Here is a 14,699-nt window from a genome sequence, read left to right as displayed (position 1 = left end):
TTCTATCAACACCTAGAACACTCCCATCATCACCTTCACAGTTTCTGATCGTATCAACCATCTGTTGGTTGCTATAAAAAATGACAACCGGTTTTTTGTGTTTAGTCAAAATTATTTCTTGGATGACTGGATTAGTGTGAAGCTCACTTAAAACACTAACCACATCATCAGCTATATTTATTCTGGAGTTGATATTTTCTTCACGTTTTCGTTTGCGGTCTCTGAATTTCTTGTCGTTTATTTGTTTCATCGATTTCGGAGCAGTGAAACTGTTATCTTACATAAGTTTTGTGAGAACGCTGCTGACGTTCTCATGCTTTACCTTTCAGCTGCTCTCTGAATAATATTTGGGTCTGTCCTTACATATGGCTCCGATTTCTTAGAATTTCCGTGCTTTTTAAAGATGGTTGGCATTTTGCCGCAGTATTCCACAATGGCCAGCATTTTTTTCTCTACAGGAAAAGAATCGGGCAGTCCAGCAATTGTTGTTACGCGTTTTTTGAATGATTTGTCTTCCATCAATTTAGTATAATATCTATGCAGTGTTAAAACACTCGATGGCTGAGGAAATATTGGTTCATAAGTGATCTCTCCATTGACCATTTTCTTGACACAGTACTGTTCCTTTTTCATATACGCTGTACGTACTTTGTGAACAGAATCGGTGACAACAAAAGTCTCATTAACGGTTGTAGCACTTCTCCAATCCCAAACACCGCAGTCATCGGGGAAGTTTTTGGCACCACTGTCGTCATCAGATGCTTCAATGACAGTGTATACGTCGCTTTTTATTCCTTTTGGGATGCTTTTTTCTCCTGTTTCAGTAGACATGATAACTTTCAGTAATTCGTCGTTGGTCATGAACTTTCCAGGGCTGCTAGCTGGCATCATTGCTTTTTTTTGTTGTTGAGTTTAATTATAGTAGCGTTCGCACAATTGTGCATGTGCCACATTTTTCTGACTGCACCGCAGCCTGCTAGTTGTTCCTGGGAAAGGGGATGGTGCCACCTCCCCCAGGCTTTTATGGATTCAAGGAACCCTGATAGTTTGGCCTCAATTTGTGGGTCCATAAAGGTCCCTACAGTTGAATGGTTGGCTGTCATTAGTGGGAAGGAGAGCTCGGGAACGGTCCTGCTTGCTTTACATCGCTGGTTTCTTGTTGCATTTGCCTGCTTATTTTTTTTTTAGAGATTTGTTTTTTTTTTTTTTCTTCAAAATGTTCTAAAAGGAGGGGGGATGTTCTATGCTGTTTATAGAGGTTCTTAGTAGATATCATGTATGAAGAGAGATTTTCAAGGTTATTATGGGATTACTAGTCGAGATGTTTAGGGTGTGTTTCCTACGTTATGTTATTTATAAGTTTTTAGATATTACCTCTTTAAGTTATTTATTAATTGATGTTTTTAGAGATTGAATGTTATTTATACTTTATTTAGCAAGAGACCGGAGTCCTAGCCGATTACACGGTTCGTTAAGGACATCTAGGACAGGAATCCTAGCTGATTACTCGGTTCGTTAAGGACATCTAGGACATCCGATTTTGCGGTTTCCTTAGTTTTTTTTTATAGGTGCTTCGTAAGTGAATTATTTATTAATACTTTTATAAAATTGAATGATATGTTATGGTTTTTTATGTGGTGGCTTCTAAATTTATTTAGCTAAGTTACTGGGTCTTTTGGTTTTGTGGGGATAGTAATTATATTTTGTTCCTAAGTCCTGCTGAATCTATGAATTTATTTATATTTTTATATGCTGATTGTTTATTTTTATTAGAGTCCATAAGTAACTCTGGGTATGTGTGTGGTGATCCGATCTCTTTTTGGTTTTTGATAAATATTTTCCGAGCTTGTTGATATTTTGGGCATATATTGAATACGTGGTGTGGCAGTTAAAACAGTTAATGGTTGTTGGTTTGGGTCCTATAAACCTTCCAAAACTGTTTGCTAGTTTAGTTTTTCCAGTTATTATCCTGTTTATGGTTTTCTGTTCTAAATAGGTACCCTTAGGTAGCTGTATGTTCCTATCTACGATTTTTTGGGTTTCATGGTGCTTTTTACCTTTTGTGGAGGAGTTCCAAAAATCTTGCCATGTTTGGTCTATATATGTTTGTGCGAAGCTTATTGCTTCTGTAGAGCTATAGTTAAGCTTGATAGAGTTTTGATCTCCTAGTTTGGTTTTTGCAACTTTGTCTGCTGTTTCGTTGACAGAGATTCCAATGTGCGACGGTATCCACATGAGCTCGACTAATTGATGTGCTGTGGTGATATCGTCAATTAATTGGCATGCTCTGTAGAGGAATTGTTCCCTAGAGTGTGTATTGCGATTTTGGATCGATTTGATAATGCTTAGGGAATCGCTTACAATGACTGCTTCAGGTATTTGGTTGTCTTTGATCCATTTTAGTGATTCAAGTATAGCCCAGAATTCAGTGGTGTAAATGGAGCAATAGTCAGGTAATCTGGATCCCGTTTGTATATTGAATTCAGGGATGACTATTGCTGCTGCTGTTCTTGGTGGGTTGTTTGTTTTTGATCCATCGGTATATATTTTAACATAGTCCAGGTATTTTTGGTTGATTTCGTTTACCAGTACAGGTTTTAGTACGTTTTCTTGTCCTTCTTTATTGCCTAATTTGGTAGCTTCAATGTTAATCTTTGGTGGTTTTTGTAACCATGGTGGTTTGTTCTGGTCTGTATTGTTTGTTACCTGTTTTTTTTAGTAGAGGTATCTTTTCTCTTAGTTCAAGGATTACTTTGCCACTTGGTGTGATAGGTATGATTTTGGGTTTGAAGACAACTTTACACTTATTTATAGCTATTTTGGTGGGATGGTTGTCTGGGTGGGTATCTAATCGAATGGAGTATCGGAGGAGCAGTTCTTGCCTACGTAATTTTAAGGGTAGTTCTCCTGTTAGTGTTTGTAGTTCTTCTAATGATGTTGAGGGGAGTGATCCTGTGCATAATAGCAAGGCTTTTCTCTGGATAGTGTCAAGTTTTTGTAGTACAGGCTGCTTAGCCGAGTTATATGCTTGGCAACCGTAATCCAGTTTTGATCTAATTAGGCTTTTATATATCGTGAGGAGGGTTTCCTGGTTGGATCCCCAGTCAGTCCCTGTGATGTTCCTGAATAAATTGAGATCCTTGTTACAATTCTGGGTGAGTTGTTCAATGTGCTGTTTCCATGTGAGGTGGTTGTCAAAGAACATTCCTAGGAATTTTACTACTGTTACGTATTTGATTAATTGATTTTGTATATAGAAGTTTGGACAGACTAGGTTGTTATTTCGTTTGGGGGTGAATATGATTGCCACAGTTTTTTCATGAGATATTTTGAAACCCCATTTGTCCGCCCATCTCCCTATGTTGTCTAGGCTCTGCTGGATTTCTTTAACTACTGTGTTATTGGCAGGATTTCCATTCCTCCATATGCCACTATCATCTGCAAATTGTGACAAGTTTATTTGTGTGGAGGCTACATTGAGGTCAAGGTCGTTTACCATTAGGTTAAATAGTAACGTACTTATTACACTGCCTTGCGGTGTTCCATTTTCAAGTGAAAATTCTTCCGAATGGGTGTTGCCTATTCTTGTGGTAATTTTCCGGCCTGTGAGGAAATCGCCAATCCAGTTCAACAAGCGTCAGTTATTCCAAATTGGTTTAATTTGGCCATTAGTCCATTGGTCCATACTAGGTCGAACGCTTTTTCTAGGTCTAAAAAAAAAGCTATGAGGTTGCGATCGGTTTTCCTATGTGCGTTAAAAGCGAGTTTGATGTCTGTTTCCAATCTGAGAAGTTGGTCAGTGGTGCACCGTTTGTTCCGAAAGCCACATTGATTTATGGAGAGTAGGTTATTGGTTTCTAGGTGGTGTTTTAACCTATTTGCGAGTATTGTCTCCATTATTTTGCAAATATTGTTTGTAAGGGAGATGGGTCGGTACGAATTTATGTTGTTGGGATCTTTACCTAGCTTGGGGATTGGTATTACTATGGCCTGTTTCCATTCGGTGGGTAGCTGGCCTTTATCCCATATCCTATTAAAGAGTTTGATTATGGCTATTGTTATACTGATAGGTGGTTTTTTGTAGATAATGTAACCTGACTGATCCGTGCCAGGGGATGTTTCGTTTTTGGATCGTAGGGCTATCTTCCATTCATGTACTGTGATGTCGCTATTTAGGTGAGATTCTTTTGTTCCTTGGTCTTGAAACATTTGAGGTTGGGTTCCCTCCATTAGTTTTTTGTGTTCTTGAAAGTTTTTGGTGTGATTATTGTTGCTACTCATGTTCGAAAAATGCTTCGCTAGGAGGTCTGCCTTATCTTTATTTGTTATGGCATTTTTACTTTTTGGGGCTGAGGTAGTTGCTTTCCCTTTTATGGCTTTTATCTTGTCCCATATTTGTTCTGAGTTTGATTTTAGACTCAGTTTAGAGCAAAAGGTTTGCCATAGATTAATTTTAGCAGTTTTTATAGTTTGTTTTAGTGCTTTTTCTTAATCTTTATATTGACAGAAGTAGATAGAATTTTTGGTGCGTTTATATTTATTTAAGGCCCTTTTTTTGTCTTTGTGTGCTATAGTGCACTGTTTAGTCCACCATGGTACAGGGTTTTTATTTTGGATATTAGTTGTCTTTGGTATGCATCGGTTAGCTGCTTCTATAATTGTGTCTGTTATGTTATCATAATACATGTCAAGACCTGGGCTTTCTAAGTTATCTGGATTTACTCTAGCTAGTAATAATTGGAATTGGTCCCAGTCTGCCTGTTGGTACCTCCATTTAGGTGGGGTTTCGTTAGGAATGTGTTGAGTTTTTGTTTGAATATTGATTGTGATGGGAAAATGGTCACTTCCTAACGTATCTTCCTGATCTACCCACCAATTTGTGATTTGAGCCAATTTTGGGGTAGTGATGGTTAGGTCTATGGCTGAGAGAGTGCCATCCTCAGGGTTTAATCTAGTGTTCGACCCGTCATTTAAGATGACCAGATTGTTCTCAATTATCCATTTTTCAACCATTTTTCCTCTTTGATCTTTCTTTTTACCTCCCCATAATTCACTGTGTGCGTTGAAGTCGCCACAGGTCATTAGATTGTTGTCGTTGTTATTAGTGATTGCCTTTAGTGAGATTAGGTTGGTAGGGCAGAAGGTACCCCCTGGGTCGTATGCATTTATTATTTGAATGTTTGTGGTTCCTATATTTATCATTACTGACATTATTTCGATGCTATTATTGATGTTTAGGTTAGGGGGTACTTCTATTACTTCATAGTAGATTAGTGTATCTATTAAAAAATTGCTAGTCCACCCCCTTTCTGCCTTATGGGTCTGTTTTTAAAGATTCCCTGGGTATAGCCTTGTAGTTTGGGCAGGCGTTTGTGTTCTTGTGTTATGAGGGTTTCCTGTAGGCAGATTACGTCTGGTTTTATGGCCGTATTATTCAGTTTGTTCTGCAGTTCTGATAGGTTTTTAAAGATTCCTCTGCAGTTCCATTGCCAGATGGTGATTTTATTATTTTTTATACTATTCATTTTTGACGTTGTCTTTATCTGTTAGTCTTGTGGTCCAATTAGCTAGTATGGTGAAAATGGTTTTGAGGGTTCTGATTATGCTACTGAGATCTTGCATTATGGTTCGTGTTGTTAGGTTCATTACTTCCTGTATTAATTCTGTGCTGGGGTGTGTGTTAGATTTGGGGATGTTTGGGGTGACAGTTTTGTTTGTATCTGGAGTGTTATCAGGGTGGTCATGGTTTGTTACAATGTGGGTTGTAGTTTTTGGTTCTTTTGTTTCCTGATTCGAGGGTATGTTTTGTGGTGCAATGTTTTCCCTTCTGATTCTGCGTGGAGAGTTTTGGTGCTCATTGATTGTGTTTCAGAGGTAGATTTTGGTGTGTTGGGGTTGTTTTTACAAATAATGTTTTTGGCAGAATGGTAGGTGAGGTGTTTTTCGTTCATTAAGTCCACTATTTGTTTCTCTTTCATTGCAAATCTACATTCTGCCGATCTAGGATAATGGTTTTCTTTACAGTTAGCACATTGTTGTTTAATTGTGTGGCATTCTCCTTTGTGTTGACCTCTGCAGTGCTTACGTCTTGGTTTGAATCTACATCTGAGGGCATAGTGTCCCCAGTGCAGGCATTTGGTGCAAAATCTTGGCCTATTTATGTAGTTTTCCAGCTTATGGTACACTCCTGACTGTCCTAGTTTTATTATTGAGGATATTGGCTCGGTAGCCTCTATAACTGCTTTGTTTGTTCCTTGTCCCTTGTGATTTTTAAGACGATATACTTTGGTGGTCTGTGTTCCATTTGCTGTGAGTTTATGAAGTAGGAGTTCATTGCTTATGTCATTGTTGTATCCGTTTAGTGCTATTACTTTTTTAAAGATAGTGGTTTTAGTGGGTTCAGCCAGATTAGTTGTGGTTTCACTGTGTTTGGAGTTCGAAGTGACTCGTGGTTTCCTCTGAGTGCTATGATGTCTCTCTACTTTGATCTTTATTGGGCCTATAGTTTCAATTTGGATGAATTTTTCCACCTGTTGAATTGTGCTGCATTGGACAATGAGGTAGTTTCGCCTTGGTCTTATCAGTTTGAATTGTCCAGTGTGAATTTTGGCCAGTGTTGTCATAATACTATTGGTACTTAGACTAGTAATTCTGTTGCACCTGTGCCTATGTATATGGCGTGTTCGATGGAATGATAACTGTACATTTTGTCTTGGGGGTTATGTTGTTGTTTTATTTCCTGTTTTGAGTTAACCTTACCTGTGGGTTTTTTGGGTTGTTTGGGGGGTTTTAGCGGGCCCTTGCCATTACCTAGGTATGTGTTTTGGTTTGTTTGGGGTCTTTGGGTTGCCATATTAGTGATGCTGCTGGGTCGTTTTGTAGTGTCTAATTCATTGGATTTGTTCCCATACGTTGGTGGTTCCCTTGCTGTTATTATCCCAGATGGTCCAGGAGTTTGGCTTGAGTGTCTAGTTTCTTTCCTAACGTTTTGATTTATTGTTGTTTGCTTGATTTCGTGTTGTTGGTTTGTTTGCATGCTTCTAGAATTGGTTATTTCATTTTTGGTGAAATTTGGGGTGCTGGTTATGGTTATGTGGTCTAATTGTGGGGAGTTTAAGGTATATAGGTTACTGTCAAATTCATTTGTTAGGTTTGGAATAGTGGTGTCTATATCTTCATTTGTGTTTGGTTTTTCCGCTTCCTTGAAGAGGATTGGCGATAGTATTGGCATTATATTTATATTGTTCCCTGCAGTGTGGTTTTGTATTTCTAGTAGTTTCTGTTGGTGGGGTGGGGGTGTGTTAATTATATCTGCTGGTTTGTGGTTTGTTTGGTCTGTGTTTGAGACCAGAATTTGGGGTCCCAGTGCGATGTTGGTTGAATTCGAGTTTGCTGTGGTTGGTACTACTTGCGTTAATCTTGCTTGTTTTACATGCTTTATTGGTGCTGTTTGGAGTTGTGATACATCCAATATTTTTACTGATTTATTGATAGGGTTGTTTGGTGGTTTGTGTGTTTGCGTGTTTGGATTGAATAGAGCCATTTGAATGATGACTTATCTTTTGTTTTTGTTCTAACCCAGTCTGCTCCTCCGCTAGAAGTCTCCTTTGTTTTCTGTTACGTGTTCCTATCGTTCCTTTGTTTGATAGTTGCTTTGTTCTGTTCAATTCCTTTGTTCACGGCTTGGCGGTTTGCTAATCGTTTCCTCTTCTTGGTATTATTTCTTTGCTCTTGTTTTCCTGTTCCTTTATTCTATTTTAATTGGTGATGGTGGTGGCCGCACTCAGTAGAACTTTTAAAATTATACACCAAGCCGGTTTTACACAGTAAACAAATCAAGCAAACTGAGAGATAGTTTTCAAACTTGACGTTATGGGAATGACCCATCATTGCTTGAAATGGAGCTGACTTACGGTGAATATTGACCTCTGACACGTCAGATACGGTACAAGGATATAGTGATTCCCTAGATTCGTCGGCGGTTTCCGCTTCCATACTGAAACTGTCTTCTTCATACTCATCGGTTTGTAAAATGTTAGTTAAATCATGTAAACTTGCACTGCATTTCTGCGAATCAGGAGTTAATAAATTATCAACCTCGCTGTTCTCATATTCTTCATATCTATGGTCCATATCATCCTTATTATGTGTCAAAGGTTTTTTGACTTACATTTCAAATTGACTACAGGGACAAAGTGGTTTACTGCATACCAAGATCCTTGCTTTGGGAGTTGCCCTTGAGCATACCAGAGAATACTGATTGTTGAATGTCCTGCTGGTACGTCTGCAGACGGTTCGAAAGTCGTGTTCAGAGAAGTGTGTGCCAAGTCGTTCACGCCATTGACTGAAGGGTACAAAATCCGCACCGGACCCTGGATAATATAACATAGAGCCAAAATTGTCCATGCAGACGAGAAACCGCCAATTGTAGCACAGTCAATACAGGTAGCTTCAAAAGATGGTGAGAAACATTGTATGCGCTTCCTTTGGGGATGATTCATGTACGATGTTGAAGCTCGTACCATGCGGAGACAGGTATGATACCGTAACTGTACTGATTTGCTTTCGTCTCCATACAGGAGAAGGGACACTGCATTGAATAGGCAGTCGCCGTTACCAGTTGTGATTACTGGGTCACCGCTGACTTCATCAAAATATTTAATCATCACTTCCATCGCAATGGCATCCACTCTGACGGGAGGGAAAACAACATCCTTGTCACATACTGGTTTAAACTCGATTTTATAAAGGGTCTCACGTTGGACTGCTGTTGTTAACTTCGCCATGACCTTCATGTCGACTGCCTGTAATCAAGAGATTTATTTGTCAGAGAGCGTGCACAAGTGATACAATTACATTACTTTTTTTTTTTTTGGGGGGGGGGGCACCAGACAAATGCCCTCCCCCTCCAATTTTTATATACTAAGGATTTATATCCGGATAAGGGTCCACATTTTTATTTATTTTGTGAATGTTTCCCCTTATACGGCATATGTCATTCTCCTTTATTTTAATAAAAAGTACTACAAAATTCTCGAAATATTTTTGTTTTTTTGTTGTTGTTTTTTTTTTTTTTTTGGATATATTAGTTATGGTTTAGTAGACATCTACTCTATTTGTGTGTATTGTTTTTGTTTTGTATGTCCATTTTCCTCCGTGTGGGTTTTTCTGCTACTCTTCCGCAGGTCTGGCCACTTCGCGTAGCGCCATGTGATTTAGCCCTGCGTCGTCTATGCTGCTTACTTTACCCACACGGTGGTTCCCTGTGTTCCCTTCGTCTGTATTAATTTTGTTTGAAAATAATAAGTAGAAAAAAAGAATAAAGGAGGGGGAAAAATGAAATATATGTTTTATATACATATATATTCATACCTGTACATACATACACACATATATACCTATATATATATACGTACATATATATACATATATATATACATACATACATATACACATACAATAATATGCAGTATACATATTAAATTAATTGAAATTTAGAATTAAATTTTGAGTAAGTTATTTAAATCAAATTTAAGTTTATTTCAAGTTTTAAGTTTTAGATTTTTCAAGTTTAATTTGGATGTTTGAAAATTGTTATATACGATCATTTGTTTATTCTTATAACTTGGCCACATTGCATCATTGTACCTATAATAAAATTTACGATTTTTAAAATTACTTTATTATCACAGTCAGTGTCTAGATATAAAATATTGTTTTTGTTATATTTATGTTTTTTATAAATATCCATAATTAAACTAATCCTACTCATTTTTGTTATTTCACATTGGGCTATCGTATTTAGTTTTGAAAAAATTTATTTTTTGCATAATGGGCATTTAGGCAATTGTATGATCATACGACGTTTTCTTGCTTCTTCGCCTGTACATTACTTATAGCCGTTGAAGATACATAGATTTGATCAATCCGTGGTGTTGAACGGTCGAGTGTGACTTAATCCGATTACAATTACGTAACAGATTTGAATGTGATGACAATTGACTTAATTAATTGCTGCTACAAATCTTGTTTATTTGTCAAAGGAATTTACTATATGCATATCATCGCACGCGTCTTTAACATCGACTATTTTTCTACTGTTTGACATTTGGCTGGCATAACATTACTAGACTTTATTAACCAATAATATATTACAATTAATAATAATAAGATTCCAAATTGAGGTTGACAATAACTTAATACAACGGTGAGTGGAAATAGACATTGACACGTGGACCATATCAAACTCTAATAATTGAATCATTTTAAAACAGTTTTCACACAAAAAGTGCAATACACTATATACACATGAATGCATTCTTGTCCCATCAGATGTGAAGGCTGTAACTTACATCATGTTATGAAATTCACCTGGTGCGACATGGTGCGATAGATTTGCAATGCTGATAGTGGCTCTGCTTCTTTATATCTACTTGCAATGTCAACGACAGTCAACGCGTATTTGTATGTTAATTGACGTCTCCCAATTTTTATAATATCGTGTAGTAAAACTAAAATATCCGCCTGATGAACTTCATTAGGAATGCTGACATCAGAACGTGCATGCTGAATTCGTTTAGGTGGTGGCAGATAAATTTGCCATATTGCCTGTCGTGCTAACCATTTTTCAGCATTGAAACGTGTGACATTTGCTGCATCAGCAAGTTTACTCATTGCTACTCTACCGCTCCAATATTCCCTTGGGCTATAATAACTTGATTCCATTATTTTAATAATTGGTTAATTAATTACCAGCCCCTAATGCTAGTTTATCTTTCATCGCGGATCTTACCAACCAGTTGGCGAGTGATTCTCTGATATTTTTTATTTTTTTTATGGAATTTAAGGAATGAATCAACTTCACATCTCCAGTATGTCTATCTTGTAGGTTTTCACTTTTATAAGCATCATCATGAACGTGACATGCTCGATCAATATCATTTCTAGGATACTCTCTAGGTCATGGCTGATCTTGGTTATCAAGTCGGGTACCAGAACCACAATAATTATACACAGGAAGATTTTTTTTTTCTCCTGGGTATTTAGCCCATGGTGTTCCTGGAAATTTTGACATTAATGTAGCAATATCACCACCCTCTTTACGTTGAATTCTGGGTAAAAAAGAAATGTTTTATCTGTTACATATTGCACATTTTCCACCATATGCTATTTTTCTTCTTTTTTGTTGTTGTTGTAACTGTGACTAAATCAGTGGCTGAAGTTTTAAATCTACATCGTAAACAATATAGGTTCATGTATATTTATAATATGCATGTAATTGATTTCTCAGCGACACGAAAGCAAGAGCCAGTAAAACATATTTCAGCATTACCAAATTCTTTCAGAATGATTATAATAGGTCCATCTGGGTCTGGTAAAACGCAATTACTGCTTAATCTTATAATGAGATGGTTAAAGTGAGACAAGTTGGCTTTAGCTGCACCATCAGTAGATGATCATAGATGTTATGATGTACTTAAAGATTTTAATGAAAATACAAAATTGTTAAATGAAGATGGTGACGACATTATTAATTTTATAACCGATATTGATGAAGCGCCGAGTGTTGGTGAATTAGATGGATTTATTAATAATCTCGTAATATACGATGATGTGATGTTGGACAAACAATCAAATCCAGCTCTGATATTTTCTCGAGGTAGGCATAAAAGTACAGACATTATTTATGTCACACAGAGATATACACAAACACCAAAAGTGATCAGAGATAACTGTAACATTTTAGTTGTATTTAACGGAGTTGATACACGTACTCCGAGAAATATTCTTCAAACATGGTGCAGTGGAGGTATGGACACAATTAGATTTAGAAACTTCTTTTCAAAGCACAAAATACCCCACACGGATTTATAACAATAAATTTCCACGATCCTAGAACAAGATATCGTGTAAGTAATGAATGGGGACGATATAGCCTCAAAGGGGAAAATACATTACAAAACACCCTGGGACGATATGGTGTCAATGGAATTTAACATTGGAATACAGGCCCGGCACTCTGGGGACAAGGGGAATTTAACATGGGAAATTTTAACATGGATGGGACTGTATAGCGTCAAGGGTAAATGAACATGGATGGGACTGTATAGCGTCATGGGTAAATGAACATGGATGCGACTGCATAGCGTCAAGGAAAAATGAACATCTGAGATGGAGATAACACAGACAATAGACAAACACTGATACTACACATTAAAAAACAAAATTTGGGGAGGCAAGAAAGTCAATTCTTTTCGAGGCTTATGAGTGACCCTTACATTCACTTCACTTATTATATACTATCCACACACGGAAAGGTGCCATAACTAACCCCATTATGCTATCCACACGCCGAGAAGCAAATCCAAACTCAAAATATACTATCCACACACGGGGAGAAGCCATAACAAACCCCATAATATACTATTCACACACGCAGAGATGCCAAATCAAACCCAAAATCTACTATTCACACACGGGAAGCAGCAAAAACATAACCACAATCTGCCATTCACACAGAAGGGAAGGTTAAATAACCACACACTCTACTATCCACACACGGGAAGCAGCAGCAAAAAGAAACAAAAGAAAAACACAAGCTGAAACAAAGAACTGAATGGTATACTAATTGTGTCACCAAATCAAAGACTGTTAACATAGTATTATTTTCATTTTCAAACATTAATATATTATAAATTGCTTTGCAGGTAAACCTGCTGACCTGTATGACAAGACGAATGTTGACTGGGTACCGACCTTGAAGCTTGGTCATGTCAAAGTCTTGCCATCTCCATCAGCTGCCACTGACAGATACAATAGAGTATTGGGTCGCGTCAAGAAACGTAAGAGACATGATGCTGCTGAAACCCTTGTGTCACTCCAAGATATACTGGTTGATGACCAAACATGTTTGACAGAAGAATCTGTGGATTTCAACACAAGGGAGATCCAAACTGATTTAATGGGTCATAATATGGAGGCAATGCAACAAGAGTTGAGAAGACTGACTATGGAAAACATGGAGCTGAAGTCGGAAATAGCTAGCCGTAAGATGACCGCAGAGAGTTTGGAGGGCGATGATGACAAAGTCAACTATCTGACTGGTTTGCCCACGCACCACATCTTAATGCAAGTCTTTTCGCTCATTTCATCATACTTGATAGAGACTCATTTATCATCTTTAACAAAGTTTCAACAACTGATGCTAACATTAATGAAACTACGACTCAATGTGCAAAATGAATTTCTTGGGATAATATTCCAGTGCGCACAGCCAACAGTGTCGAGAACAATTTTGAATACACTCCATGTGTTGACTCGTTTACAGCCTCTTATCAGATGGACTGAGAGAGAGGAGATCAAGAAGACTATGCCCATGGAATTCAGATGTTACCTGAATGGTAAAGTCGTAGTAATAATCGACTGTTTTGAAGTCTCTATTGAAACTCCTTCAAATGCAGAAGCTAAAGCTACGACTTGGTCTTCGTACAAACATCATAATACAGTTAAATTTTTAATTGGTATAACTCCACAAGGTACCATCTCTTTCCTTTCCCAAGCATGGTGCGGCAGAGTGAGCGACAAGTTTGTCACAGAAAACAGCGGTTTTCTAAATAAACTGCTACCTGGAGATGTTGTTATGGCAGATCGAGGTTTTGATGTAAAAGACAGCATAGGAGTTATGATGGCCTCTGTCAAGATGCCAGCTTTTACTAAAGGAAAAAAGCAAATGCCAGCTTTAGAGCTCGAGGAGTCAAGAAAATTAGCTCACCTTCGCATTCGTGTGGAACGAGTAATAGGACTCATGCGACAGAAGTATACCTTTTTGTCTGGAACTGTGCCTATTGATCATTTGCGAACCACTGATGACAAAGGGTTGACAACTATTGATAAAGTTGCCCAAGTGTGTGCTGCATTAACAAACTTGTCACCAAATATAGTAGCATTTGACTAAAAGTGATCATGCTATTGTCTAGGAATGTGGGATGTTGTTGTATATGTAATTACGAAGGGATGTTTATTAATCTATAATACATGAGAAAGATCTATTGATATTTACTGTTTTCCTTGAAATAGTGCAGTGAGAGAGAGAGAGAAAGTGAATGCATTATAAATATATCAATTACTCATATTAACACTAATCATAATACAGTACTGACAGAGATGAAAACACAAGACTTGTTTGCATTATGGCTCTTGAATACATAAAAAACATTGTCAAACACACAAGCATGTACCATTATAAATATATCAATCACTCATATTAACACTAATCATAATACAGTACTGACAGAGATGAAAACACAAGACTTGTTTGCATTATGGCTCTTGAATACATAAAAAACATTGTCAAACACACAAGCATGTACCATTATAAATATATCAATCACTCATATTAACACTAATCATAATACAGTACTGACAGATGAAAACACAAGACTTGTTTTCATTATGGCTCTTGAATACATAAAAAACATTGTCAAACACACAAGCATGTACCATTATAAATATATCAATCACTCATATTAACACTAATCATAATACAGTACTGACAGATGAAAACACAAGACTTGTTTGCATTATGGCTCTTGAATACATAAAAAACATTGTCAAACACACAAGCATGTACCATTATAAAAATCTCTCTCTCTCTCTCTCATAAATGCAATAATCATAGTTTTTGTAATTATTATAAAAAT

The 14,699-nt window shown here is 37.2% G+C and overlaps 1 protein-coding gene across 1 annotated transcript; it reads left to right on the top strand.

Annotated features, from left to right (window-relative positions):
- The first annotated feature begins 12,114 nt into the window (after positions 1 to 12,114).
- LOC149796125 (uncharacterized) lies at positions 12,115 to 13,954 on the top strand. The gene is made up of 2 exons (XM_089963929.1): positions 12,115 to 12,118; positions 12,708 to 13,954. Exons 1-2 carry the CDS (start codon positions 12,115 to 12,117, stop codon positions 13,952 to 13,954), a joined length of 1,251 nt encoding a protein of 416 aa, XP_089820055.1.
- The last annotated feature ends 745 nt before the right edge of the window (positions 13,955 to 14,699 follow it).

Source organism: Sinohyriopsis cumingii, chromosome 7, assembly GCF_028554795.1.
Source record: "Sinohyriopsis cumingii isolate HCF-2022 chromosome 7, ASM2855479v2, whole genome shotgun sequence".
NCBI lineage: Eukaryota > Metazoa > Mollusca > Bivalvia > Unionida > Unionidae > Sinohyriopsis > Sinohyriopsis cumingii.
The sequence above is the reverse complement of the archived record's forward strand: the minus strand, read 5'-3'. Positions and strand labels throughout refer to the sequence as shown.